At 52.4% G+C, this 24979-nt stretch overlaps 2 protein-coding genes across 4 annotated transcripts in view; both read left to right on the plus strand.

Annotated features, from left to right (window-relative positions):
• Window positions 1-218: 218 nt before the first annotated feature.
• Window positions 219-19087, plus strand: LOC123351652 (trypsin-like). Of its 3 annotated transcripts, none has more exons than XM_044991148.1 (6): window positions 219-263; window positions 10681-10763; window positions 10886-11045; window positions 11940-12193; window positions 15498-15673; window positions 18900-19087. In XM_044991148.1, exons 2-6 carry the CDS (start codon window positions 10724-10726, stop codon window positions 19050-19052), a joined length of 783 nt encoding a protein of 260 aa, XP_044847083.1. In that variant the 5' UTR covers window positions 219-263; window positions 10681-10723; the 3' UTR covers window positions 19053-19087. The 3 variants fall into 3 exon arrangements, with proteins under 3 accessions (XP_044847083.1, XP_044847084.1, XP_044847082.1); XM_044991149.1 differs by lacking the exon at window positions 219-263 and adding an exon at window positions 1706-1800; XM_044991147.1 differs by lacking the exon at window positions 219-263 and adding an exon at window positions 8030-8146.
• Window positions 19088-22325: 3238 nt separating this feature from the next.
• Window positions 22326-24979, plus strand: part of LOC123351651 (trypsin-3-like) — a 47644-nt gene continuing 44990 nt past the window's right edge. The window contains exon 1 of the mRNA XM_044991145.1: window positions 22326-22421. Coding sequence (XP_044847080.1) covers window positions 22375-22421 — 47 coding nt within the window. The 5' untranslated portion in view covers window positions 22326-22374. The remainder of the gene's footprint in view (window positions 22422-24979) is intronic.

A 24979-nucleotide genomic window follows, 5' to 3' on the forward strand; every position in this document is an offset into this window, starting at 1 on the left:
ATCCCTAAATGGCCCTCTCAAAGGTTGAACTCACAACCCTGGGTTTAGCAGGCCAATGCTCAAACCACTGAGCCATCCCTCCCCCTGAGAACACCTGCCTCTAATTAACCTGCTAAGAGTCAGGTGAGGCTGTTAAGCACCTGACTCTAATTAAGGCCCCTCTGATGCTATAAAAGGGCTCACTCCAGTCAGGCCAAGGGGGAGCCAGAGGAGAGGAAGTGCGTGTGAGGAACTGGGAGCAAGAGGCATGCAAGGAGCTGAGCGTGAGTAGCCATACTGCTGGAGGACTGGGAAGTACAAGTGTTATCAGACATCAGGAGGAAGGTCTGATAGTGAGGACAAAGAAGGTGTTTGGAGGAGGCCATGGGGAAGTAGCTCAGGGAGTTGTAGCTGTCGCACAGCTGTACCAGGAGGCACTCTAGACAGCTGCGATCCACAGGGCTCTGGGCTGGAACCCGGAGTAGAGGGTGGGCCCAGGTTCCTCCCAACTCCTGATCAAACAGAGGAGGAATTGACCTGGACTGTGGCTTCTACCAGAGGGGAAGGTCTCTGGGCTGTTTCCCGACCCACAGGGTGAATCTGTGAGGCGAGCAAATCCGCCAGTAAGCGCAGGACCCACCAAGGTCGAGGAGGAACTTTGTCACCGCAGGTAATTGCAGAGGCACTGGGCTGCAGGCCTTGAGTCCCAGATTCATAAATTCCAAGGCCAGAGGGGATCCCTGTGAGCATCCAGTCCAGGGGGTCTCAAAAGTCACCGCACCCCGACCCCCTTCTGACAACAAAAATTACTACATGGCCCCAGGAGGAGGGACCTGCCTGAGCCCCCCCGCCCCTGCAGTGGGGCCAAAGCCCAAGCCCTGCCATCCTGGTGGGTGGGGAGGCAAAGCTGAAGGCCAAGGGGCTTCAGCCCCTGGCAGGAGGCCTGTAGCCGGAGCCCCACTGCCCAGGGCTGAAGGCCTTGGGCTCCAGGCCCAGGTGGTGGGGGTTGGGTTTTGGCGTTGGGCCCGGATCCTAGAAAGTCTAACACCAGCCCTGGCGACCCCATTAAAATAACATCGTGACCCACTTAGGGGTCCCGACCCACAGTTTGAGACCCCCTGATCTAGTCTGACCTCTGTATAGCCCAAAACTTCGCCCAGAATAATTCTTAGCGAAGCTCTTTTAGAAAACCGGCCACTTGTGATGTAAACATTGTCGGTGATGGAGAACGCACCCCCCTGTGACCCCTGTTAATTATCTTCTCCGTTAAAAAGTTCATCTCAGTTCCAGTCTGAATTTGTCTAGCTTCAACTTGCAGCTGTTGGATTGCGCTAGACCTTTCTCCGCTAGATTGCAGAGCCCATTATTAAATATTTGCGCCCTGTGTAGATTCTCCCTGGCTTGTTGCTGGAAATATCTCCAGTGGTTTCACGCGACAATTCCCCTTTTGAGCAGAAGTGGAGGCCGGGAAAGTTCAGCCCTATGGGGAGTGTCTGCACGACACGGTCTCCAAAGCAAGGCCCTGTTACCTCTCTGCTCTAGGGTAGCAGAAACTGGGGCCTTGATGCTCCGCTTGCCATTGGAGGAGAGAGCAGCACTACGGAGGCTGGCTGTTTGTGCAACCTGGTTGATTTATACTGTAGATACTAGTCCTGGAGCAGAGGCAGTCACAAACGACCACAGCGGGTATACTCAGCTCAAGCACCAACAACCAGGGAGCAAGTGGCCCTCATTAGAGTAATTAAGGAAGGAGCCAATTTCCCTGCTGCTTGCAACAGCTCTGCTACAAAGAAAACTACAGCACAAAATCAACAACAACAGGTACGTCTTCAAAGGCTGGCCACTGCCCAGGCATTAAGGGGAAGACTTGTAAGAGCATATGTAATAGCACCACCTGGTGCCCATAACAGTAGAATCATTCTGCACTGCAGCCCTGTCGAGGCTGGTACCTGGTCAGGGTCTGTGCAGTGCCTGGCACAACGGGGTTCCCGATCTCAGTCGGGATCTGTGCAGCACCTGGCACATCGAGGCCCTGATTTCAGTCATGGTCTGTGCATTGCCTGGCACAACAGGATCCCCGATATCGGTCAGGGTCTGTGCAGTGCCTGGCACAATGGAGCTCATGCTTTGGCTGTAACTCTTAGGGTATGTCTACACTACAAGACTATTTCGAATCAACTTAAGTCGAATTTGTGGAATCGACGTTATGAAGTCGAATTTGTGTATCCACACTAAATACACTAATTTGACTGTGTGAGTCCACAGTAACGGGGCCAGCGTCGACTTTGGAAGCGGTGCACTGTGGGAAGCTATCCCACAGTTCCCGCACTCCCCGCTGCCCATTGGAATTCTGGGATTTCCCCCCAATGCATGCTGGGGGAAAAATGTGTCGAGGGTGGTTTTGGGTAACTGTCATCATTGAACCGTCAATCACGCCCTCCCTCCCTCCCTGAAAGCGCCTGCGGGCAATCTGTTCGTGCACTTTTCTGCTCAGTGACAGCGCGGGCACCACAGCACTGCGAGCACGGATCCCGCTGCAGTTATGGTCGTTGTCAACTCCTCGCACCTTATTGTCCACCTCTTCCACAGTCAGCTGCTGAGAAATCGGGCTACTTTTCAATGGTGCTACGAGCACTGGTGGACCATGGGGGACGTTTTACCAACATCAACGTCGGGTGGCCAGGCAAAGTTCATGACGCGCGTGTTTTCAGGAACTCTGGTCTGTTTAGATGCCTGCAGGAAGGTAGTTTCTTCCCGGACCAGAAAATAACTCTTGAGGATGTGCAGATGCCTATAGTGATCGTCGGGGACCCAGCCTACCCGCTAATGCCCTGGCTCGTGAAGCCCTATGCAGGCGCCTTGCACAGCGACAAGGAACTCTTCAAGTACCAGCGAGCAGCGAGCAGCGTGACCTGTGACTGTTCAGTTTCTTTACATAGAAACTGAACCTGCCCCTGTTTCTTTACCAAGTTACTGTTGACTAGCATCTGCAGTTACATACCCCGTCCACCCCGCTTCCCCTACTTCCAACACACGTTTAAAAATAAAATACATGTTCCACTGTAACTTTACAAAGGTTTCTTTATTGATGACTTTGCATTAAAGGGTTGAAACTGGGACGCGGACTGTGCTGGGTTGGGTGTGCGGTGATGTAAAGACCGTCTCTAAACTCGAGGAATGACAGGCTCCTGCTCCCAGAGCGGTCTGCAGTGCCGGACTGGTTGTTTCAACGGAGCCTGCCATCCCTCCTTTTTGGGACTCTGTGTGCGGGGGCTATGTGGCCTTTTGGCGGGGGAGGACGGATACAGATTCCTCTGCTGCGTGGCTCTGTGGTCCAGGACAGGGACCGTTGCATGAGATCTGTAATCCCCCTCCCCGGCTACAAAGTCACGTACCCCCCCACCCACACAGAACCTGCAAACTACCTCCCATACCGACCAGGGTGCCTACTGACTGCAGTGTGTGTGTGACCTGCTGCTGATCCTGCCCCCATGTCTGTACCCTGGTAAAGGTGATTGTCCTGTCCAATTACCAACCCCCTTCCCTCCCTTCAAACACAGTCTCCTCTAAAAGAACATGACGGAAACAGTAATTAACAGAAAAGTATTTTTTATTATCAACTAGACAGTTAGGGGATGAAACTGGGACGGGGGCTTGGGTGAGGCGGGAAGGAAAGGACTTCTCAAAATTTAGGGTATGAGAGCTTTTGGGTACTTGAGCACTCTGCTGGGGTGCAGTGACAGTTTTCACGGCCCCTGGCGCCCCTCCTTCTGGTTATTTTGGGTGAGGGGGGTATGGGACTTTGTGGCGGGGGAGGGCGGTTGCAGATACACTGCAGGGGGGCTCTGTCCTCCTGCCTGCGGTCCTGCAGAACATGCACAAGGCGCCGGAGCGTGTCCGTTTGCTCCCTCATTAGTCCAAGCAGCGTTTGAGTCACCTGCTTGTCTTCCTCACGCCACCTCTCCTCCCGTTCGCTGTGTGAGCGCTGGTACAGAGAGAGGATCTCCCTCCACTGGCTCTGCTGGTCCGCCTCGTCTCGGGAGCACCCCATAAGTTCAGCGAACATCTCGTCCCGTGTCTTTTTCTTTCGCCGCCTAATCTTTGCCAGCCTCTGTGAGGGGGATGCTGTGGCAGGTCTGGAGACAGTCGAAGCTGTGTGATGGGAAAAAGGGAGTGAATTCCTTGCAAAGATACATTTTTTCGAACAATGAACACAGTCTAGTCTGTCTCTGTGAATTCTGGGTTGAGATCCCAGTGCCTGATGGGGCAAAAACCATTTTCGCGGGTGGTTCTGGGTAAATGTCGTCAGTCATCCCTTCCTCCGGGAAAGCAATGGCAGACAATCATTTCGAGCCCGTTTTCCCTGGATTGCCCTGGCAGACGCCACAGCGTGGCAACCATGGAGCCTGTTTTGCCTTTTGTGCCTGTCACCGTATGTGTACTAGATGCCGCTGACAGAGGCGGTCCAGCAGCGCTACACAGCAGTATGCTTTTGCTTTTGCATGACAGCAGAGATGGTTACCAGCCATACTGTACCATCTACCATACCATAAATTGGTAATAAGATGATCATGGTTACCAGTCCTTTTGCACTGCACTATTTGCTGCTGTCATAAGTGCCCCTGACTGAGATCAGCCAGGGGCGCAAAAGCCAAAATTGGGAATGACTTCCTGAGTCAATCCCTCCTTTTTGGTATCTAAAAATAGAATCTGTCCTGCCTAGAATATGGGCAAGTGTACTAGAGAACCACTGTATCAGAGAACCAGAGAGCACAGCTGCTCTGTGTCAGATCCTGCATAGATTATGAGCTGTATGCTATTCACAGGGGGTGTTCCTGCAACAACCCCACCTGTTCATTCCATTATTCCCCCAGCCTTCCTGGGCTACCATAGCATTGTCCCCCCACTTGTGTGATGAAGTAATAAAGAATGCAGGAATAAGACACAGTGACTTGTTAGTGAGATATGAGTGGAAGGCAGCCTCCAGCTGCTATGATAGTCCAGACAGGACATTAAGGAGTGTGGAGGAGAGGAGCCCAGCATCCCTCTGCTAGTCCAGGGGCAATTGAATCTTTTCTTTACACATGAAGGGTGGGGGCTGATGGAGCTCAGCCCCCTGTTGCTATGATGAGGATGGTTACAAGCCATACTGCACCATCTACCAGGAAAAATTAGGAGCAGGCGCCCTTGATTGACCTCATGATGCTAGTCGGCATGGTTACCAGTCCTTTTGCACTGCCCCATGTGCCAATAGGCTGATGATGACAATGGATATCAGTCATATTGTACCGTCAGCCACCCATGGCGGGGGGGGGGACAAGGATATTGGTGTTGAGTGCTGCAGCATTGCATCTATCTGCAGCATTCAGTAAAGATAGGGTGACATGTAAAAGAGTCAACAGAGGATTGTTTTCCCTTTCACTTCTGGGAGGGGGTGGGGGGTGCGTAAATTGCTGAGCTATGCCCTGACCCACCGCGGACACTGTGTTTGACCCTAGAAGCATTTGGAGCTCATCCAAGAATGCAAATGCTTTTCAGAGACAGCAGGAACTGTGGGATACCTTGCGTCCTCAGTCCCCCCTCCCTCCATGAGCGTCCATTTGATTCTTTGGCTTTCCGTTACGCTTGTCACGCAGCTGCGTGCTGAGTCTCTGCTATGCCGTCTGTCCGGAGATTTTTTAAAAATACTTTGGACCAAGCGTAACATTACAGTAATTCCCCTAATTAGATGCAGGAGTCTCCGAGCGAGATCACCCTGAGGACGGTCACTGAAGGAGATAGAGAGCGCATGCTGCGTGAAAGCCAGCACAAACCAGGAGCTTTTGCAGCCATGCTCGGGAAGGCAATGCTCCCTGAGTACCTCATGAAAGCCTGGCGCGGAAAAGTGTGCTACCACGGAGCACCCAATAAGGCAGCTCTCCCCAGGAACCTCCTGTGGAGGCTTTTCGATTCCCTCCTGGAGAGCTTTGTGGAGATCTCCCAGGATGATTTCTGTTCTATCCCCATATATATAGAGACCTCCTTTTCACATACTTCAGATTCCTGTAATATTAAGAATAAAAGTTTACATGTTTAAAGCACTTACCGACTGCTCCTTCCCCTGATTCAGGGTCCGGGTTAATGGCCGGGGAGTGTTGGTAGGGGATCTCCGTGAGGGTGATGAAGAGATCCTGGCTGTCAGGGAAACCAGCATTGTAAGCGCTGTCGCCTGCCTCGTCCTCCACAAACCCTTCCTCATCTTCCCCGTCCGCAAACATCGCCGAGGAACTGGCCGTCGACACTGTCCCATCGTCAGAGTCCACGGTCACTGGTGGGGCAGTGGTGGCAGGCTCCATAGCATCCGTTTGCCGCTTTGATTTTTTGGTAGCCTTGTCTGGGGTCCTTGATTTTCACACGGCACTGCGGTGCATCCCGCCTGTATCCTCTGTCTCTCATGGCTTTGGAGACCTTCTCATAGGTCTTTGCATTCCGTTTTTTGGAGCGCAGCTCCGAAAGCACAGACTCCTTGCCCCACACACTGATCAGATCCAAGACTTCCCGGTCAGTCTATGCTGAGTCCCTCTTTCTATTCAGAGATTACATGAACTCCTCTGCTGGAGAGCTCTGCATTGCTGCCGGTGCTGCTGAGCTCGCCCCGACGTCCAACCACGAAATGAGATTCAAACTGTCCGGACAGGAAAAGGAATTCAAATTTTCCCAGGGCTTTTCCTGTGTGGCTGGTCAGAACATCCAAGCTCGGACTGCTGTCCAGAGCGTCAACAGAGTGGTGCACTGTGGGATAGCTCCCGGAGCTACTAAGTTCGATTTGCATCCACACCTAGCCTAATTCGACATAGCCATGTCGAATTTAGCGCTACTCCCCTCGTCGGGGAGGAGTACAGAATTCGAACTAAAGAGCCCTCTATGTCAAATTAAATGGCTTCCTGGTGTGGACGGGTGCACGGTTAATTCGAATTAACGCTGCTAAATTCGAATTAAAGTCCTAGTGTAGACCAGGCCTTAGAGGCTACCATAATACCCCTAATAACTTTTAAAATATACGTCACCCTTTGTCCTTCGAGTATATTGGGAGTGAATTTAATTTCTGTTTGCTTTTGCTTGTCATGACTCAATAGCCTAATTTAACCCAATCTCATCCCATTTTGCCCTCGGTCTGTCAAATATTCCAAGTACTTCTGTGTTATTGTAGGGCCTAACACAACATGCACCATCACAAACTAAAGACTCCCCCACTGCACCCCGTAGCCTTTTAATGTCTTGAAATGAAGCAGCCTCTCTTTGTTTGCAACTGGAGTGTAGATGGGCCCTTCTGCTAGGGCATCTTAGTGGGAGTGGTAAATAATGATGTGGTAAATATGGAAGAGGACAAGACACTGACTCAGAGTGATCTGGATCTGGGGCCCACAAACGTGTGTTTTAATGTCAGTGTATCCATCTGAGAACAAAGAACGTCGGCCATACATCCAGGATGGGGGACTCTATGCTGGGAAGCAGTGACTCTGAAAAAGATTTGGCGGGGAGGGTTGTGGAGGAGAATCAGCTGAACACGAGCGCCCAGTGCGACGTTGTGTCCACAAAAGCTAATGCAATCCTGGGAGGCATAAACAGGGAACTCTCAAGTAGGAGCAGAGAGGTTAGTTTGACCTCTGTGTTTGGCCCTGGTGCAACCATGGCTGGAATCCTGCCTCCAGTTCCAATTCAAGAAGGATGTTGATCAATTGGAGACGGTTCGGAGAAGAGCCAGGAGAACGATTAGTGGATCAGAAAACCGGCCTTGTAGTGATAGACTCAAGGAGCTCAATTTATTCAGTTTAACACAACGAAGGTTGAGGGATGACTGGCTCCCCGTCTATAAATATCTACCCGGGGAACAAATCCCTAATAACGGGTTCTTCGATCCAGCAGAGGAAGGTCTAACCCCACCCCCTGGAAATAAGGCAGACAGTTTTGACAGTGAGAGTAATTAACCACTGGGACGATTCACCAAGGGGTTGTGGTGGATTCTTCCTCGGGGACATGTCTAAAATCAAGACGGGATGTTTTTCTAACAGCTCTGCTCTAGGAACTATTCCGGGGCGGTTCTCCGGCCTGCGCAATACAGGTCAGACTGGACGATCACCGTGGGCCCTGCTGCCCTGGGAATCTAGGAATTCCGCAGCACACAGAGGCGAGTGATTCTGGGGAGGGGCCCGTCTTGAGGCACCACGTGTTGCAACCAGAGCTTCTTTCCGCTTGTCTGAACCTGACGGCTGTTGGAGCTTAAACTGCCCAGCCTGGGGACCCCAGTGAGCTTAGCTCCAATAGTGACCTATATCCCCAAAGGCCTGCTTGCATGTCAGCTTCTCTGGGCCTCCGCCCCAGTAAAAGTGACTCACACAGGGACATTTTTCTTTATTGCAAGGAGGGGGCTAAATTAAGGAGGCGTCTCCTAGGGAGCGGACGCTTGCCATTGCCTGGGGCCACGGGCTGGCTGGGGGTTAAAAGCAGGCGGCCTGGGGAGCGCGGCGGGCGAGACAGGGGAGCTAAGCCGGGCTGGATCCAAGCCGCCTGGGTGCCAAGCAGGGCGTGGGGCGAGTGCTGCTTGTGGAGGCGGTGGGGCAGGATCTGACTCGCTGAGCCCAGGTCGGTGCGGGCGAGGCGGGGAGATAGCCAGGCCAGGTCTGCAGGAGGAGGGCAGTGCGGGCTCGGTCGCCTGGGACCGTGCGTTACTGCCGGGTTGAGTCCAGACTCGTCCAGGAGGCGGTGGCGGGTTGCGCCGCGGCAGGGTGCTACTCCGGAAAGCCTGGCTGCTTTGCACCAGAGCCACCTCGTAGGTTTGGGAAGGGAGCTGGGGTCTGTCGGGGGTGAAGGGAATGTGTGTGTGTGTGTGCACGTGTGTGCCTCTGTTTAACTCTCTGTGTACATTTGTGTGTATGCATGTTTTGCTATGATCATGTGTGCACACTTGTGTGTGCACATATGTGTGTGTCCCTGGGTATTTAAACATGTCTGTGAACATGTATGTGTTACACATGTGTGTGTGCTTCCATGTGCCTCTGCATGTATGGCTACATTTGTGGGTGTGCACACATATATGTGGATTATGTATGTGGACACATGTTGGTGTCATGTATGTGCCTCTGTGTACTTAAATGTGTGCATGCATGTATGTGTGATGTGCGTGTTTGAGTGTGCCACTGCATGTGTTGATATGTTCGTGTGTGTGTGTACATGTGTGTATGAGATGTGTGCCGCTGTGTGTGTTGAGATATGTCTGTGGGCATGTATGTGTGGTGTATGTTTGTGTGTGTGCCTCCACATGTTAGCATGCTTGTGTGTATAGGCATGTGTGTGTATCTCTGTGTGTGTATAAATATATGTTCACACGTGTGTGTCTGCATGAGTTTAACTATACATGTATGTGTGGGGCATACATGTGTGTGTGATGCATGTGTGTGCCTCTGTGTATGTCTATATGTATGCTCATGTATATTTGATGCATGTGTTTGTGACTCTGTGTGTGTTTAAATGTGTGTATATATTTGCGTGGGTGCCTGTGAGTATATTTAAATGTGTGTGCTTGTGTGGGGGGGGAGCATATGCTTGCACATGTGTTTGTGTTTAAATGTGTATTAGAGTGTGTGTGTGTGTGTTCACTTGCATGTGGGAGTGTGCATCCATGTGTGTGTCTGTGTGTGTTGTGCACATGTGTGTCCATGTGGGTACTTGCATGTGGATATTCACATGTGGGCAGTTTGAATGTGCATTTAAATGTGTGTGAAAATGGGTCTGTGATTGTGGAGGGAGTGGGCATGTGCGAATGTGTGTTGAAACGTGTTTACGTGGATTACTTGCATATGTTCATGTATGGGTGTGTGAGAGTATTTAAATATGCGTAGGCATTTCTGTTTGCACTGGAGATAGGTAATAACCCCTAGCTCTTGTCAGAGCTTTCCATCAGGCCATTTAGGAGGGTGGGGTCATTTTCCCTATTGCACAGATGGGGAAATTGAGGCATGTGGGGGGGAGCAGAACTGGGACTAAAACCCCAATTGCCCGAGTCCCACTCCAGTGCTCTTTCCGCTAGGCACCACAACCTCAACGTGGAGGGTGGGCCGTGGACTAGTGTGTGTGGAGACCAGGGGGAGGAATAGCTCAGTGGTTTGAGCACTGGCCTGCTAAACCCAGGGTTGTGAGCTCAATCCTTGAGGAAGCCACTTAGTGATCGGGGGCAAAAATTGGTCCTGCTAGTGAAGGCAGGGGGCTGGACTCGATGACCTTTCGAGGTCCCTTCCAGTTCTAGGAGATGGGTATATCTCCAATTATTACCTTACCTGTCTGTGGGCGAGGCCCTCATTGACCGATTGCACCCAGCAATGCTGGGTCCGAAGCACTGGCCCTCTGCCTGCTGAGCTGAGGAACCAGCCGCAGACTCATAATCCTCTGCAGTGCCTAGCTGCCAAGGGGACCAGATATCATCTGGTGATGTGCAGGTTACAGGTGGAATAAATTTCTATTGGAGTCAATGGGGCCAGATCCCAGCTGGCGTCAATGGGCCGTAGCTCCATTGGAGTTATGTGAGGATCTGGCCCACAGACGCTATCCTTTTCATATGCCAATATCAGAACCACCAGCAGGTCTCAGTGGGTGGAGGCTGTGGGGTGATCATGGGATCTGGGGGTCAATTCTCCATTCACGAGCCCCTTTCTGTCTCCTCCCCAGAACCAGCAGCCTTCTGCCCTGCCCATCACCGCAACTGAGCGCCATGAAGCTGCTGGGCCTCGTGCTGCTGTTGGTGACGGGGGGTGAGTGTGTGTGTCTGTACATGTCTCTCTCTGTGGGTGCTGGGGAGGTGGGCTTCCGCGTGTGTGAGCACTTGACACGCCCATTGGCTGTCCAGCTGTAACTCCTGCCCTCTCCCCTGCAGCCACGGCGCAGGACATCCCCCGGATGCTGCGGGGTTTCCAGTGCGAGGAGCACTCCCATCCGTGGATCGCGGCGCTTTTTGATGGGGTCCGTTTCCGGTGCACCGGCACCCTGATTGACAGGCAGTGGGTGGTGACGGCTGCTCGGTGCAACACCGGCCGGTAAGTCCGTCCACGGGCTGGAGGGTCAAGGGCTGGTCGGCATGGGGGAATCCTCTGCACTGCAGGGACTGTTCTTCCAGTGGAAGGGGGTTCTCCAGTCTGCCCTTAACTCTGCCCCTTTGGGTGGGTGTGTCCTTAACACCACCCCCGTGGGTGGGTGCGCCCTTAACTCTGCCTCCTTGTGTGTGCAACATTAACTTCACCCCCTTGGCTGTGAGTAACATTAACTCCACCCCTTTGGGTGGGAATGTCCTTAGCTCCACCCCTTGGGTGTGAATGACTTTAACACCACCCCTTGGGTGGATGTGTCCTTAACTGTGCCCCTTTGGATGTGTGGCTTTTAACTCTGCCCCCTTAGGTGTGTTTATCTTTAATTCCCCCACTTTGGATGAATACCCTTAACTCCACCACCCCCTTGGGTAAGTGTGTGTCCTTAACTCTTCCTCCTTGTGTGTGTCCTTAACTCCAACCCCTTAGATGAGTGCCCTTAACTCTGACCTTTATATGTGTGTGTGGCAGTGTATGTACATCCTTAGCTCCACCCCTTGTCTGAATGCCCTTTACTTCACCCCTTTCATTGTCTCATAGATTCCAAGGCCAGAAGGGACTGTTCTGCCCATCCATCCTGCCCCTCCTGCATAGCTCAGGCCAGAGAACCTCCCTCAGGGATGCATTGAGGGTGCTCTAGCTCGACCTGCGCTGGAGGCAGAAATCCGTGTGGGAGGGTCTCCGGACTGGGCTGTGCAGGGGGCTTAGACTGGAGGGTCCTTCCTGGCCTCCTATGGGTGCCATCCTGGCCCCCTCGCAGTCAAGTGGAGTTATGCCCTGGGCTTCAGTCTGGCCAGCGCTTCACGCAGCCACGTCCCCCGTGACCACGGTTCCTTTCTACTGCAGCACCCTGAGCGTCCGCCTCGGGGAGCACAACCTCTGGCATCTGGACTGGTCAGAGCAGCTGACCGTAAGCTCCCGGGTCATCCCGCACCCCTGGTACAACAGCAACACCAGCCAGAACAACATCATGCTGGTGAAACTCCTGGTGCCGGCCATCCTGAACCGCAACGTCAACCTGCTCCCGCTGCCTAGGGACTGCCCCACGCCCGATTCGACCTGTGTGCTTTCCGGGTGGGGCAGCAGCGCCTTCCAGAAAGGTAGAGGAGCACAAACAAACCCCCAAAACAAGGGCCAGGTTTTTACCAGGGAGGGTGATTAACCATGGGAGCAAACTTCCCAGGGACGGGGCGTGAAGGATCTGGGAGCTGGGGTGGATCACAACCGCCGCGTGAGTCAGCAGTGCCATGCTGGTGCCAAACGAGCGAATGCAGTTGTCGGTTGCGTTAACAGAGGCATGGCCCGCAAGTCACGGGAGGTGATAGCGCCGCTCTCCTCGGCGCTGGCGAGGCTTCAGCTGGAGGACGGTGCCCAGTTTTGGTCACTCCGGTGCCTGGCCCGTGGCCCCTCTGCACCGAGGCCCAGCTCCCTCTCTCACTCGGCCTCTTCCCCCTGAGACCCACCTGTGCTCTGCCTTGAGGCCTTCCCCCATCCCCGGCCTTTCCCCCCCCCCAAAGCCCCACCACTGGTCACACAGGGTTGGGGCGGAGAGGAGCGAGTGGTGGGCAGGGCCTCAGGGCAGAGCCGGGGGCAGGCCCATGGTCTGGGTGCCGTGGCACCATTGTAAACCCAGTACTGTGTATAGAAAGGATGTCTCTTCACATACTTGAAAAGCTGCCATAAAAGAGATGGAGAAAAGTTGTTCTCTCTCGCCACAGAGGGCAGGACAAGAGGCCACAGGGTCAAACTACAGCACAGCAGATTTAGCTAGGGTGACCAGATGTCCCGATTTTATAGGGACAGTCCCAATTTTGGGGTCTTTTTCTTATAAAGGAGGGGTCCCCGATGCGCCCGCGACCTGGCCCCCGGGAGAGCACCCGCCGAAATGCCGCCGAATTTCAGCAGGGACGCCTCTCGATGACGCCGCTTGCTGTTGACAAGTGACGTTACCGAGAGGCGTCGCCCCCAAATTTCGGCGGGGACGCCTCTCGATGACGCCACTTGTCGACAGCAAGCGGCGTCATCGAGAGGCGTCGCCGCTGAAATGCCACCGAAATTCGGCGGCATTTTGGCGGGTGCTCCACCGCCGCAGTGGTCCTTCGTCTGGCACCCGCCAGACGAAGAGGTTGGGGACCACTGTTATATAGGATCCTAGTACCCCCCACCCCCGTCCTGATTTTTCACACTTGCTGTCTGGTCACCCTAGATTTAGATTAAACCACAGGAAAAACTGCCTAACTGTGAAAACAGTCGAGCAATGGGCCCAGGGAGGTCGTGGAAGCTCCTTCACTGGGAGGTTTTGAGAGGATGCTGGACAGCGTCTGTCTGGGATGATTTAGACACAACTAATCCTGCATCTTGACAGGAGATTGGACTAGCTGACCCGTGTGGTCCCTTCTAATCCTGCGGTACTATGATTCTATGGTGTATTCTTCAGTGCTTGGCATCCTTCTAATCTAGAGGCCCGTCTCTAAAATGCTTCCATTAAACCTGAATTATTGAGCTCAGGACAGGGGGAACTGGGAGGACTTCTCTGGCCTGGATTGTCCAGCTCAGAGTATGATCTGGTGGGGTTTTTTCTGATCTTATGCCCTGCCCCTGTGATAATTCTATGAAATGGGTTCCAGTCCCAGGCAAATTTGTGAGGTTTTGAACAATCTTGAGATCTCGAAAAATTTCCCAAGCTGAAAATCTTGGGGGAAAAATCGAACTCTGATTTGTGTTTCCATTTCAAACTTTCCCAAGCCAAAAATGTGGCAGCCGGGTGAAAAGAAATCTGATTCGAGTTTCAATTTCCAACTTTTCCAAATGGAGAATCAGGGGGGGGAAGAGAGAAATCCAATTCAGGTTTCAATTTTGAGTTTAAATTTTTTTTCATTTTAATTTTGAAATGAAAAGTGGTTTTTTGAAGTGAAAAAAACCTGGCGAGTCCTGCTGGGAAAATGTCAAAAGGGGCCCCTTCCACCGCTTTGAATGGTTTTTATCTCCGGAATTAGCAAACTGGGAAATGTATCGCAGCCGCAGCCTTGTTGCCGGGAAAGATTCAGTTTCAACAAATCGCCATTTTTTGAATGAGAATCTCCCCAAAAAGCAACCTGCTCAGGGTGCAGCTGGTCTCCAGATTTGGAGTCGGGGAGGGATTTTCCCCAGGCTGGATTGGCAGAGACCATGGGTGGACTTTTTGCCGCTCTCTGCAATGTGGGGTGTGGGTCTCAGGTGATGAATTCCCTACAGTTACCATGGTCTTCTGCTTTGGTAGCACCTCGATCTCTCCTGTTCTCTGCCTGTGGCACACAGCACTTTAATCTCCTGAGGACTGAAATGTGTTGGTCTAATTAAAGTCTTCGGGCGCAGTGCAGGGTAATTGAGTGAGAGTCTCTGGCCTCTGCTATACAGGAGATCAGTCTAGACAATCGAACGATCCCCTCTGGCCTAAACTCTATGAATCTAGGAGCTCAGCAAAAGAGCTGGAGCGTGAGACAGGAATCTGGGGCTGGTCTACACTGGGAGGGGGGAGGGAATTGATCTAAGATTCGCAACTTCAGCTACGAGAACAGCGTAGCCGAAGTCGACGTATCTTAGATCGATTTAGACTGATTTACTTCGCATCCTCGCGGTGCGGGATTGACGGCTGCCGCTCCCCCGTCAACTCCACTTCCGCCTCTCGCCCTGGTGGAGTTCCGGAGTCGACGGGGAGTGCGTTCGGGGATTGACGTATCCCGTCCAGCCGAGATGCGATACATTGATCCCTGATAGATGGTTCACTACCCGCTGTTCGACAGGTAGTGCAGACATACCCTGGGATGTGGATGAAGGGGAATCCATCGGCTGAAGCTGTGTTCTTCCCTTAGGAGCCGACACTAAAGCAGTGAGAGGCACCAGGCTGTCGCCCAGAGATAGGTGCTACATGAGAAAGGGGCCCTAGATAGATAGATAGAGGGGGTGTATGGGGATAGATAGATAGATAGAGGGGGTGTATGGGGATAGATAGATAGATGGGACGTATAGGGATACATAGATAGATAGAGGGGGGTGTGAGGATAGATAGATAGATAGAGGGGGTGTATGGGGATAGATAGAGGGGTGTGTGGGGATAGAGCGGTGAATGGGGATATATACATACATAGATAGATAGAGGGGGTGTATGGGAATGGATAGAGGAGATGTATAGGGTACATAGATACGTAGCTAGATAGTGCGGATGTATGGGGATAGATTGATAGATAGAGGGGGTGTATGAGGATAGATAGAGGGGGTGTACAGGGATACATAGATAGATAGAGGGGGTGTACAGGGATACATAGATACGTAGCTAGATAAGAGCCCCACGTAGATCTCCTGGATCCAGCCTGGCTGAGCATTTCCTAGAACTCAGGAGACTCTCGCTCACTGTCTCTCCCGCAGCCCGCAAATCTCCAGGCCACTCTCGCTGCGCCCGCCAGCTGCTGCACTCTGACGTCCTGCTCTGTGGGAATATCACGGTTCTGCCTGACGCCCAGTGCCAGGACACCCGCCCCAACCGCATCACCCCCAACATGATCTGTGCCGGCGTGGTCCACGGGGGCACTGACTCCTGCCAGGTGAGGGGATGGGTGGGATTGTGTATGGGGCGTGGAGCCCCCCGCTGGGGCAGGGTGGAGGGGGTGGGACAGGGCGGGCTGGGGGCTGTATGGGGCGTGGAGCCCCCCGTTGGGGCAGGATGGAGGGGGTGAGACAGGGCGGGCTGGGGGCTGTATGGGGCAAAGAGCCCCCTGCTGGGGCAGGATTGAGGGGTCAGGACAGGGTGGGCTGGTGGCTGTATGGGGCGTGGAGCCCCCCGTTGGGGCAGGACGGAGGGGGCAGGTGGGGTTGTGTATAGGACATGGAGCCCCCCACTGGGGCAGGACGGAGGGGGCGGGACAGGGCGGGCTGGGGGCTGTATGGGGCGTGGAGCCCCCCGATGGGGCAGGACGGAGGGGGCGGGACAGGGCGGGCTGGGGGCTGTATGGGGCATGGAGCCCCCCACTGGGGCAGGATGGAGGGGGCAGGACAGGGCGGGCTGGGGGCTCTATGGGGCATGGAGACCCCCGCTGGGGCAGGACGGAGCGGGTGGGACAGGGCGGGCTGGGGGCTCTATGGGGCATGGAGCCCCCGCTGGGGCAGGACGGAGCGGGTGGGACAGGGCAGGCTGGGGGCTGTATGGGGCATGGAGCCCCCTTCTGGGGCAGGATGGAGGGGGCAGGACAGGGTGGGCTGGGGGCTCTATGGGGCATGGAGACCCCCGCTGGGGCAGGACGGAGCGGGTGGGACAAGCCTGCAGAAGTGGTTGAGATCCCCATGGTCTGGGCTGTCCTGGAGCTCAGAGCCAATGATCACAGCCGTCCTCTCTCGGTCCCTTCGGCTTCTGCTTCACCCAGAAACAACTGGAAGGGGCTGGTGGGGACGGATCAGTGGTGGAAAAATGCCAAATTAACTCTCTTCAAAACACTGCAAATCATCAACTGTCCCGTCACCTCAGCCTGGCTTGGGCGACGCGCTCGGCGATCCTGCGGCTCCCCGCAGCAGCTAGGGGTGTTTGGCCCAAAACGTTTTATCTGGGCTGACCAGATAGCAAGTGCTAAAAATTGGGACACTTTTGGTGGGGGGATCGTTGTGTATATAAACAAAGCCCCTCAGATTGGGTCGTCTGGGCTAAAACTAGGGTGACCAAAGACTGGGGTTACTCCCTCGGCATCCGGTCAATACAGATCCCGCCGCGTGGGACGGACGCGACTTTTCCAGCCGAACCCTCCCCCCGAAATGGCGGGTTTCCGCTCTCCAGGGCAAACAAGGACGTGGAGGAAGCAGCGGTTCCCGAGCTGGACATGGCTGTTGGCTGGGCAGCTCTTGCGCAGCCATGTCGGGTCGTTGGCGGGGGACCTCGTTAATGATGCTGGGATTGTTCCGATGCCCGGCTGTCTTCGTTGGCTTCTGAACGGTCTCCCTTCCCCAGCCCTTCTGGAGAAGCGCCCAGTGTAGGGTGACCAGACAGCAAGTGTGAAAAAATCAGGACGGAGATGGGGGGTAATAGGAGCCTATATAAGAAAAAGACACAAAAATCTGGACTGTCCCTATAAAATCAAGGCAGCTGGTCATCCTAACCCAGTGGGTTCTAGCCCCAGCTCTGGGAGGGGAGTGGGGTCTAGTGGGTTAGAGCAGGGGGGCTGGAAGTCAGGACTCCTGGGTTCTATTCCTGGTTCTGCTGCTGATTTCCTGTATGACTTTGGGCAAGTCCCTTCCTGCCTTTGTTTCTCTTCCTCCCCTTAGTCCATTTAGATTGTAACCCCTTGAGGGCAGGGACTGGTTATACAGCCTGCCTGGGGCCAGCGCTGGGTCGTCCTGAACTGAAGAGCCCAGCACCGGTGTAATAGATTCACATCCTCTGTGACTGGCGCAAGGTGTCGGACGTAGTGGATTACACAAGCCCATATCTTGACTTTAGCAAAGCTTTTGATACGGTCTCCCGCAGTATTCCTGCCAGCAAGTTAAAGAAGTATGGGCTGGATGATTGGACTATAAGGTGGATTAAAAACAATGAGGAGTCCGGTGGTACCTTACTTTAAGGTGCCACCGGACTCCTCGTTGTTTTTGTGGATACAGACTAACACGGCTACCCCCTGATATAAGGTGGATAGAAAGCTGGCTAGATTGTCAGGCTCAATGGGTCGTGATCAACGCCTCCATGTCTAGTTGGCAGCCGGTGTCAAGCAGAGCGCCCCAGCGGTCGGTCCTGGGGCTGGTTTGGTTTAACATCTTTCTTAATGATCTGGATGATGGGATGAATTGTACCCTCAGCAAGTTCGCAGATGACACTAAGCTGGGTGGAGAGGTAGATACGCTGGAGCGTAGGGAGAGAATCCAGAGTGACCTAGACAAATTGGAGGATTGGACCAAAAGAAATCTGATGAGGTTCAACAATGACAAGTGCAGAGTCCTGCTACAAGTGCACTGCTACAGGCTGGGGACCAACTGGCTAAGCAGCAGTGCTGCAGAAAAGGACCTGGGGATTACAGTGGCTGAGAAGCTGGGTATGAGTCAGCAGTGTGCCCTTGGTGCCAAGAAGGCTACCGGCATATTGGGCTGTAGTAGTAGGACCATTGCCAGAAGATCAAGGGAAGTGATTATTCCCCTCTATTCAGCACCGGTGAGGTCACACCTGGAGTACTGTGTCCAGTTTTGAGCCCCCCAACTACAGAAGGGATGTGGACAAATTGGAGAGAGTCCAACGGAGGGCAACGAAAATGATCAGGGGCTGGGACACATGACTTATGAGGAGAGGCTGAGGGAACTGGGATTGTTTAGTCTGCAGAAGAGAAGAATGAGGGGGGATTTGATAGCTGCTTTCAACTACCTGAAAGGGGGTTCCAAAGGGGATGGAGCTCAGCTGTTCTCAGTGGTGGCAGATGACTGAGCAAGGAGTAATGGTCTCAAGTAACAGTTGGGGAGGTCTAGGTTGGCTATTAGGAAACACTGTTTCACTCGGAGGGTGGTGAAGCCCTGGAATGGGTTCCCTAGGGAGGTGGTGGAATCTCCATCCTTAGAGGATTTTAAGGTCAGGCTTGACAAAGCCCTGCCTGGGATGATTTAGTTGGGTTTGGTCCTGCTTTGAGCGGGGGTTGGACTAGATGACCTCCTGAGATCTCCTCCAACCCTGATATTCTGTGGTAGGCATGGCACATTCACTCTGAAAGGCAGGGCTGGGGAGCTCTGTCGCATGAGGGGCCTGGATTGGGCTCTCTACGTGTGATGCTTGTCCTATTAACGCACTTTGCGGCGCTTGCCCTGCAGGGAGACCCCGGCTCGCCGCTCGTCTGCCAGAGGGAACTTCAGGGCATCGCCTCCTGGGGCTTCGAAGGATGCTCCCGGCCCAACCAGACGGGCGTGTTCGTTAAGGTGTGCAACTACTTGGCTTGGCTGCGGGACACCATGAGGTCTGGCTGACCACGCCTGCCGGGGTGGGAGCACTGACAGGGAGACCGCAGAATAAACCAGTGACAACCGTGGCCCTGCGTCTCTGGTGTCTCCTTCCCGCATGGCCACGCCTACTGCTCGATCCACCAAGGGACTTAAGTGCCCATGCAACACTGACGTGCACAAGACCCCTGCTCAGCTAACCCCATAGGTGCCTAACCCCCCTAGGCACCTACATTTTGACCTGGCCTGTCTAACTCTGAGCATCACCCCACCTCTAACAAGCTCCACGGTGCCAGTCGCTCATGCCTAAATCCCAGCGTGATTCTCAAGCGTGCTCCCATGCTGTCACGAGACCAGTCTGCTGGGGGCTGCGCCTCATGATGGGAGCAGCAGTCATGTCTAGTGGTTAGGGCTGGCATCAGTAGCCAGGAATCAGGGTCAGAACTGGAGTTAGGGGTCCTCTGGAGTGAGGCAGGGCAGGAGAAAGGCTGGGGACAAGTGGGTGAAGGAGCTAATGTGGCCGGCTACTGACTCTCCCAATCAATCAGGCAGGGTAGCCAATTAGGCACCTCCAACAGGCCAGCTGTGCTCATTAGGTTGCCTGGAGACTAGCTCTGCAGCAGGTCCTGACACTTACTGTGACAGGTTCAGTCACAGAGGCCACCTGATGTGCTGAAACTACCTCTGAGCCCATTTTCTCTGCCAGCTTGGGACTCCAGAACCCTGCCTTGTTGAGCCAGCCACGCTAGCCTGCTGCAACACAGAGCCAGGGTCTGACCCACACCCCCAAAAGCTGCAGACTTAACTGAAAACAGCTCAGTAAGTGCTCCTGTCCCCAGCACCCAGTTCCCAATGGGATCCAAACCCCAAATAAATCTGTTTTACTCTGTAAACTCATAAATTGCCCCCCCTCTATAACACCGATAGAGAGATATTCACAGCTGTTTGCTCCCCCCAGGTATTAATCACTTACTCTGGGTCCATTAATAAACAAAGTCATTTTATTAAGTATAAAAAGTAGGATTTAAGTGGTTCCAAGTAATAACTGACAGAACAAAGTAAGTTACTAAGCAAAATAAAACAAAACACGCGAGTCTAAGCCTAATACATTAAGAAACTGATTACAGGTAAATCTTACCCTCAGAGATGTTCCAATAAGCTTCTTTCACAGACTAGACGCCTTCCCAGTCTGGGCCCAATCTTTTCCCCAGTACAGCTCTTATTAGTTCCAGCTCAGGTGGTAACTAGGGGATTTCTCATGAATGCAGCCCCTGTGTTCTGTTCCACCCCCTTTTATAGCTTTGACACAAAGCAGGAATCCTTGGTCTCTCTCTGGGTCCCCACTTCTCCTTCTAAATGGAAAAACACCAGCTTAAAGATGGATTCTAGTATCATCTGACATGTTCACATGTCCTGTGAGCCCCCCTCCATTCCTCCAGGACTGGCCTGCACGCGTGCAGTGGAGGCTTGCAGGTAAACAGAGCCATCTACAACCAGTTGTCCTAGTCAATGGGAGCCATCAAGATTCCAAACCACCATTAATGGCCCACACTTTGCATAATGACAATAGGCCCTCGGAGTTAAACTTTATATTTCTAGTTTCAGATCCAAGAATGATACATTCATACCAATAGGTTGAACACACGCAGTAGATTATAAGAGTTGTAATGATACCTTACAAGAGACCTTTTGCATGAAGCATATTCCAGTTACACTATATTCACACTCATCAGCATATTTCCATAAAACATATGGAGGGCAACATCACACCCTCCTCATGAGCTTACTACCGGAGTCTGGACACTGTCCGTGGCGGAGGCAGTACGTGTAAAATCCCTGTTTGTCTCTGGTTACACACCCTCCCGGTACTTTTAAATCCTATGATAGAAGCAGCAAAGAGTCCTGTGGCACCTTATAAACTAACCGACGTATTGGAGCATGAGCTTTCGTGGGTGAATACCCACTTTGTCGTATGCATGATGTCATTTATAGATGTTCGTGCAAGGTTCTGGGTCCGCAAGTGCCTGAAAACATGTTGGGGTGTAGTATAGCTAACAGAATGCAGGCAGCAATGTCTGTTAAAGTGTAGGTGTCTTGGCATTTAGCCATGAGGCAGTGTGCCTCAGTTTCCCTATCCACACAGCAGCGTAGGCCTTTATGCTTTTGCTGCTGTGCCAAGCTTCCAGCCTGTTTATGGGTATAAGCTGAAAACAACAGTCCCACAAGCAGGTCTTGTCACCATTCCTAGCACGGACAAAAGTTTTCCCCACAGGTATGTCCCACATCTTTAAAGGTTAATCATTAGTATTAACTCCTTTGTCCTCACCCCTAGAGGAAGTAGCAAAAGACAGATTAACAGCTAGTTTATGATGGACAGACTCCTTTCACGCAGCCTGGCTTGCCCAGCGTCCACTGGATTTCCCAGTCCCTTTGTGTACCATGGTGGGGGCTCAGACACAGATTCTCCTGCCTCTCGGGAGAAGGCTCTCAATACGGGCATGTGTTTGAGGTTCTGGCAAGGAAAGGGTGCACTGCAACCATGCCTGCCCTCGGCCCCTCCCTCTGGAATCTCTGTGTGTTGGACCCCACCCCCTCGTGAAGTTCCCCCAATGCAAAGTTTTCCTGCTGCCTACCTTGAAGAGACAGTTTTCTCTCTTACAAGCATAGCAGGAACCACATCCTTCAATGGAGAGCTTTGGATGGGTAAAAGCAGCAAAGAATCCTGTGGCACCTTATAGACTAACAGACGTTTTGCAGCATGAGCTTTCGTGGGTGAATACCCACTTCTTCGGATGGGTAAGATTCCCCTCGGCCACCCCACTCTCTGTTCCCAAAAGGTCAGCTGGGTGGACTCTCCCCTCCAGGAGATCTGACCCCCCGTGTTCCCTTAAAACCTGATCCACAAGTGAGCGGTCTGGCATTTCAGATGCAGATCCTTCACCCCCCTCGTGGGGAAAAGCCTCCCTACAAAAGGTGGGCAGAGTCCCCTGTCCCCCTGCACCTTCCATCTGGACTTTCCTCTCTGGGCTCCCCTCTGAGGCAGACACTCCTGTGTCCCCCAGAAGGGAATGTGACCCTGTGATAAATGAGGAAAGGTAAAGCTCCCTTTTATGGACACCCAGCCAGTTAGTAGCTAGAGAATCCTCCTTAGCAGCTGTACCGTAATTGTCTCAACAGTAAAAGGTTACGAGAAGCTTAACCTGAGCTGGCATCTGACCAGGGGAACCAATAGGGAGGCTGCACCCTTTCAAATTTGAAAAACTGCTGGGTGTGGGTTTTTTCTTTGTGTCTCAGGCTGGAGAGAGGGGAAGGCAGCAACCAGCCGTAAGCTTTAAGCCAGGTGTGGGAAATGATCAGCATCATACCTAGAAACTCCCCATTCGGAACCCCAGATATGTAAGTAGCACAGAGAAAGTTAAGACAGATGCGATTAGAAATCTTTTTGGTTTGTGGATTCCTCTGTGCTAATCCCAGGGGCTTTTGTTTTGCGTGTAACCTTTAAACTGAATCCCCCAAAAAATATTTTTGGTGTTTAATCCCTAAAGTCTGAGTTTTCAGATGTTTTTCTTTGTTAATAAAATTTACTTTTTTTAAAAAAATCCTTTAATTCCAAAGTCCTTAGACAAGGGGTTGGTCTGTGCTCACATTGCTAAGGCAACTGGTTGGTATTTTATTCTCAAGCCTCCCCAGGAAAGGGGGTGAAGAGGCTTGGGGGGATATTTTTGGGGGAATAGGGCTCCAAGTGACCCTTCCCTGAATATTTGTAAAAATCACTTGGTGGTGGCAGCAATATCTGTCCAAGGCAAAAACCTGTGCCTTGAAAAAGTTTTAACTTAAGCTGGTAGAGGATAAGCTTGGGGGTGTGTGTGTCTTTCATGTGGGTCCCCACATCTGTAGCCCACAGTTCAGATCTAGGGGGGGTTATACCCTAACAGACTCTAATCCAGTCATGGCCTCACAGCTACCAGCTATGGCAGACCCTTCACTGGCCAGCAAAATCCCCCCCTTTCACTCAGGCTGGGCTTGCTCCCAGCTACAGAGCCCTTGGGGTCTGTTCCCACTGCAGCAGGCATCAGGACCCCAACTTCCATCGCTGGGATACATGTCTCTGTGCACCCCATGGCAGGACCTGTCCCCTGCTGACCTGCAACTTCCTGGCAGTCAGCAGCTGGGACGGCCTCCCTGTTACAAGGTGGAACATCCCCCTCCCCCAGGGAGATGATCACAGGACAGGAGCTGGCTTGCCTGGAGCCCAGGGGCTACAGGAACTGGTTTTGATCACCCCTTCCCCCAAAGCTGCATTCTCCTCTGCTACAGAGGAATTAAAGAGACACTCTCCTGTTCCCCCAGCAGCACATGTGACTCCAGCCTCCGCCCTGGGGCTTTCAGCATAAGATTCCTTCTTGCTGCTAACAAACCCTGGGACAGATTCTGCCACATCAAAAAAAAAATCATTCCCCAATAGAAACGGTGCAAAATTGTGTGCCACTGCTGCAACAGTCAGTTCAGCCTGCTAATCACCAGTTTCCATGTGTACCTTAGCTAAAGGTGCAAGGACGTTGTTACCTCCGACCAATTCTAATTCTGCCATTTTTCCTGGTAACAAATCCTTCTCTTGGATCAGGTCTCTCCTGACCACAGAAATTTCTGCACCAGTCTCTCTCCATCCTTGGAGCACTTTGTCATTAAGCTTAACAGCATGTATATGCTCACTGCTTGGTTGTGCAGAAGCAACCTTTACAAATTTTGTGCGATAAGAGGCAGTAGACTGGGATACCCCTGTGCTCTGAGAAGCAGCAGCTTCATGTGTTAACTGGTGCCTGTTCCCACTCAGCTAAGGACATTTATTCCTCAGGTGCTCAGTGGACTTACAATGATAGCACTTTTTGGGCTCCTCTGCTTGTACAGGAGACTTGGGACGAATAACAGGGGAATGGGGGAGAGGTGAACACCCAGCCTTCTTTTTCTCAGGGGTAAAACGGTGATTCTGCTTTCCATCAACCCTATACCCCTCTGCCAGTGGTTTATGGTTAATTGCAGCTTGTGACTGCTCGAAAGAGTCCGCAAACCCAGCTAATTCACCCACAGAACCTACCTTTTTGTCCCACAAATACTGTTTTACATCATCACTGTACATATTCAGGAACTGTTCCTGAGTAACCAAATCACACATTTCTTCCAAGCTTGTAATGCCTTTTCCCCTCACCCCTGTGTCTAACAAACCTTTTATTTCATTTACATAGGCCACATTACTTAATTCAGATCCCCTCTTAAGACTCCTGAATTTCACCCTGTAGGTTTCAGATGTAATCTGGAACTGATTCAAAACTAGTTCCTTAAATTTACCATAGTTTGAAGTATCAGCAATAGGCATCTTATTAAATATGTCCAAAGCTCTCCCAGTCAATTTTGCAACCAAAGTGGTCATCTTCTGATCTTCAGGAATCGAAAGGAGAGTGCACAGTCTCTCAAAGGTGATGAGATATTCACCAATATCACTGGATTCATCATACTGCGGATACAACCGCTCCCATTTATGGATTTTTGGGGAAGTAGAGCCAGATTCTGGAGGGTTTTGCCTCTTCTACTTCATTACAGCTAGTTCATGCTTCTGGGTCTCAATTTGGGCCTGTATTTCTCGGTCTTTTAACTCCAGGGCTAGCTGCCTCTCTCTTTCCTTCTCCTCCTGGGCAGCTTTCTGGGCTTCAAGCTCTTTTTGGTCAAGTTCAGGATCCTGACACAAGGAAAAAAGGAGAGCAGTAGAACAGAGACCCTGGACTTCAGAAAAGCAGACTTCGACTCCCTCAGGGAACTGATGGGCAAGGTCCCCTGGGAGAATAACATGACGGGGAAAGGAGTCGAGGAAAGCTGGCTGTATTTTAAAGAATCCTTATTGAGGTTGCAGGAACAAACCATCCCGATGTGTAGGAAGAAAAGTAACCCTGGATTGGCTG

The sequence above is a fragment of the Mauremys mutica genome, chromosome 17 (assembly GCF_020497125.1).
Source record: "Mauremys mutica isolate MM-2020 ecotype Southern chromosome 17, ASM2049712v1, whole genome shotgun sequence".
In the NCBI taxonomy this organism is placed as follows: Eukaryota; Metazoa; Chordata; order Testudines; family Geoemydidae; genus Mauremys; species Mauremys mutica.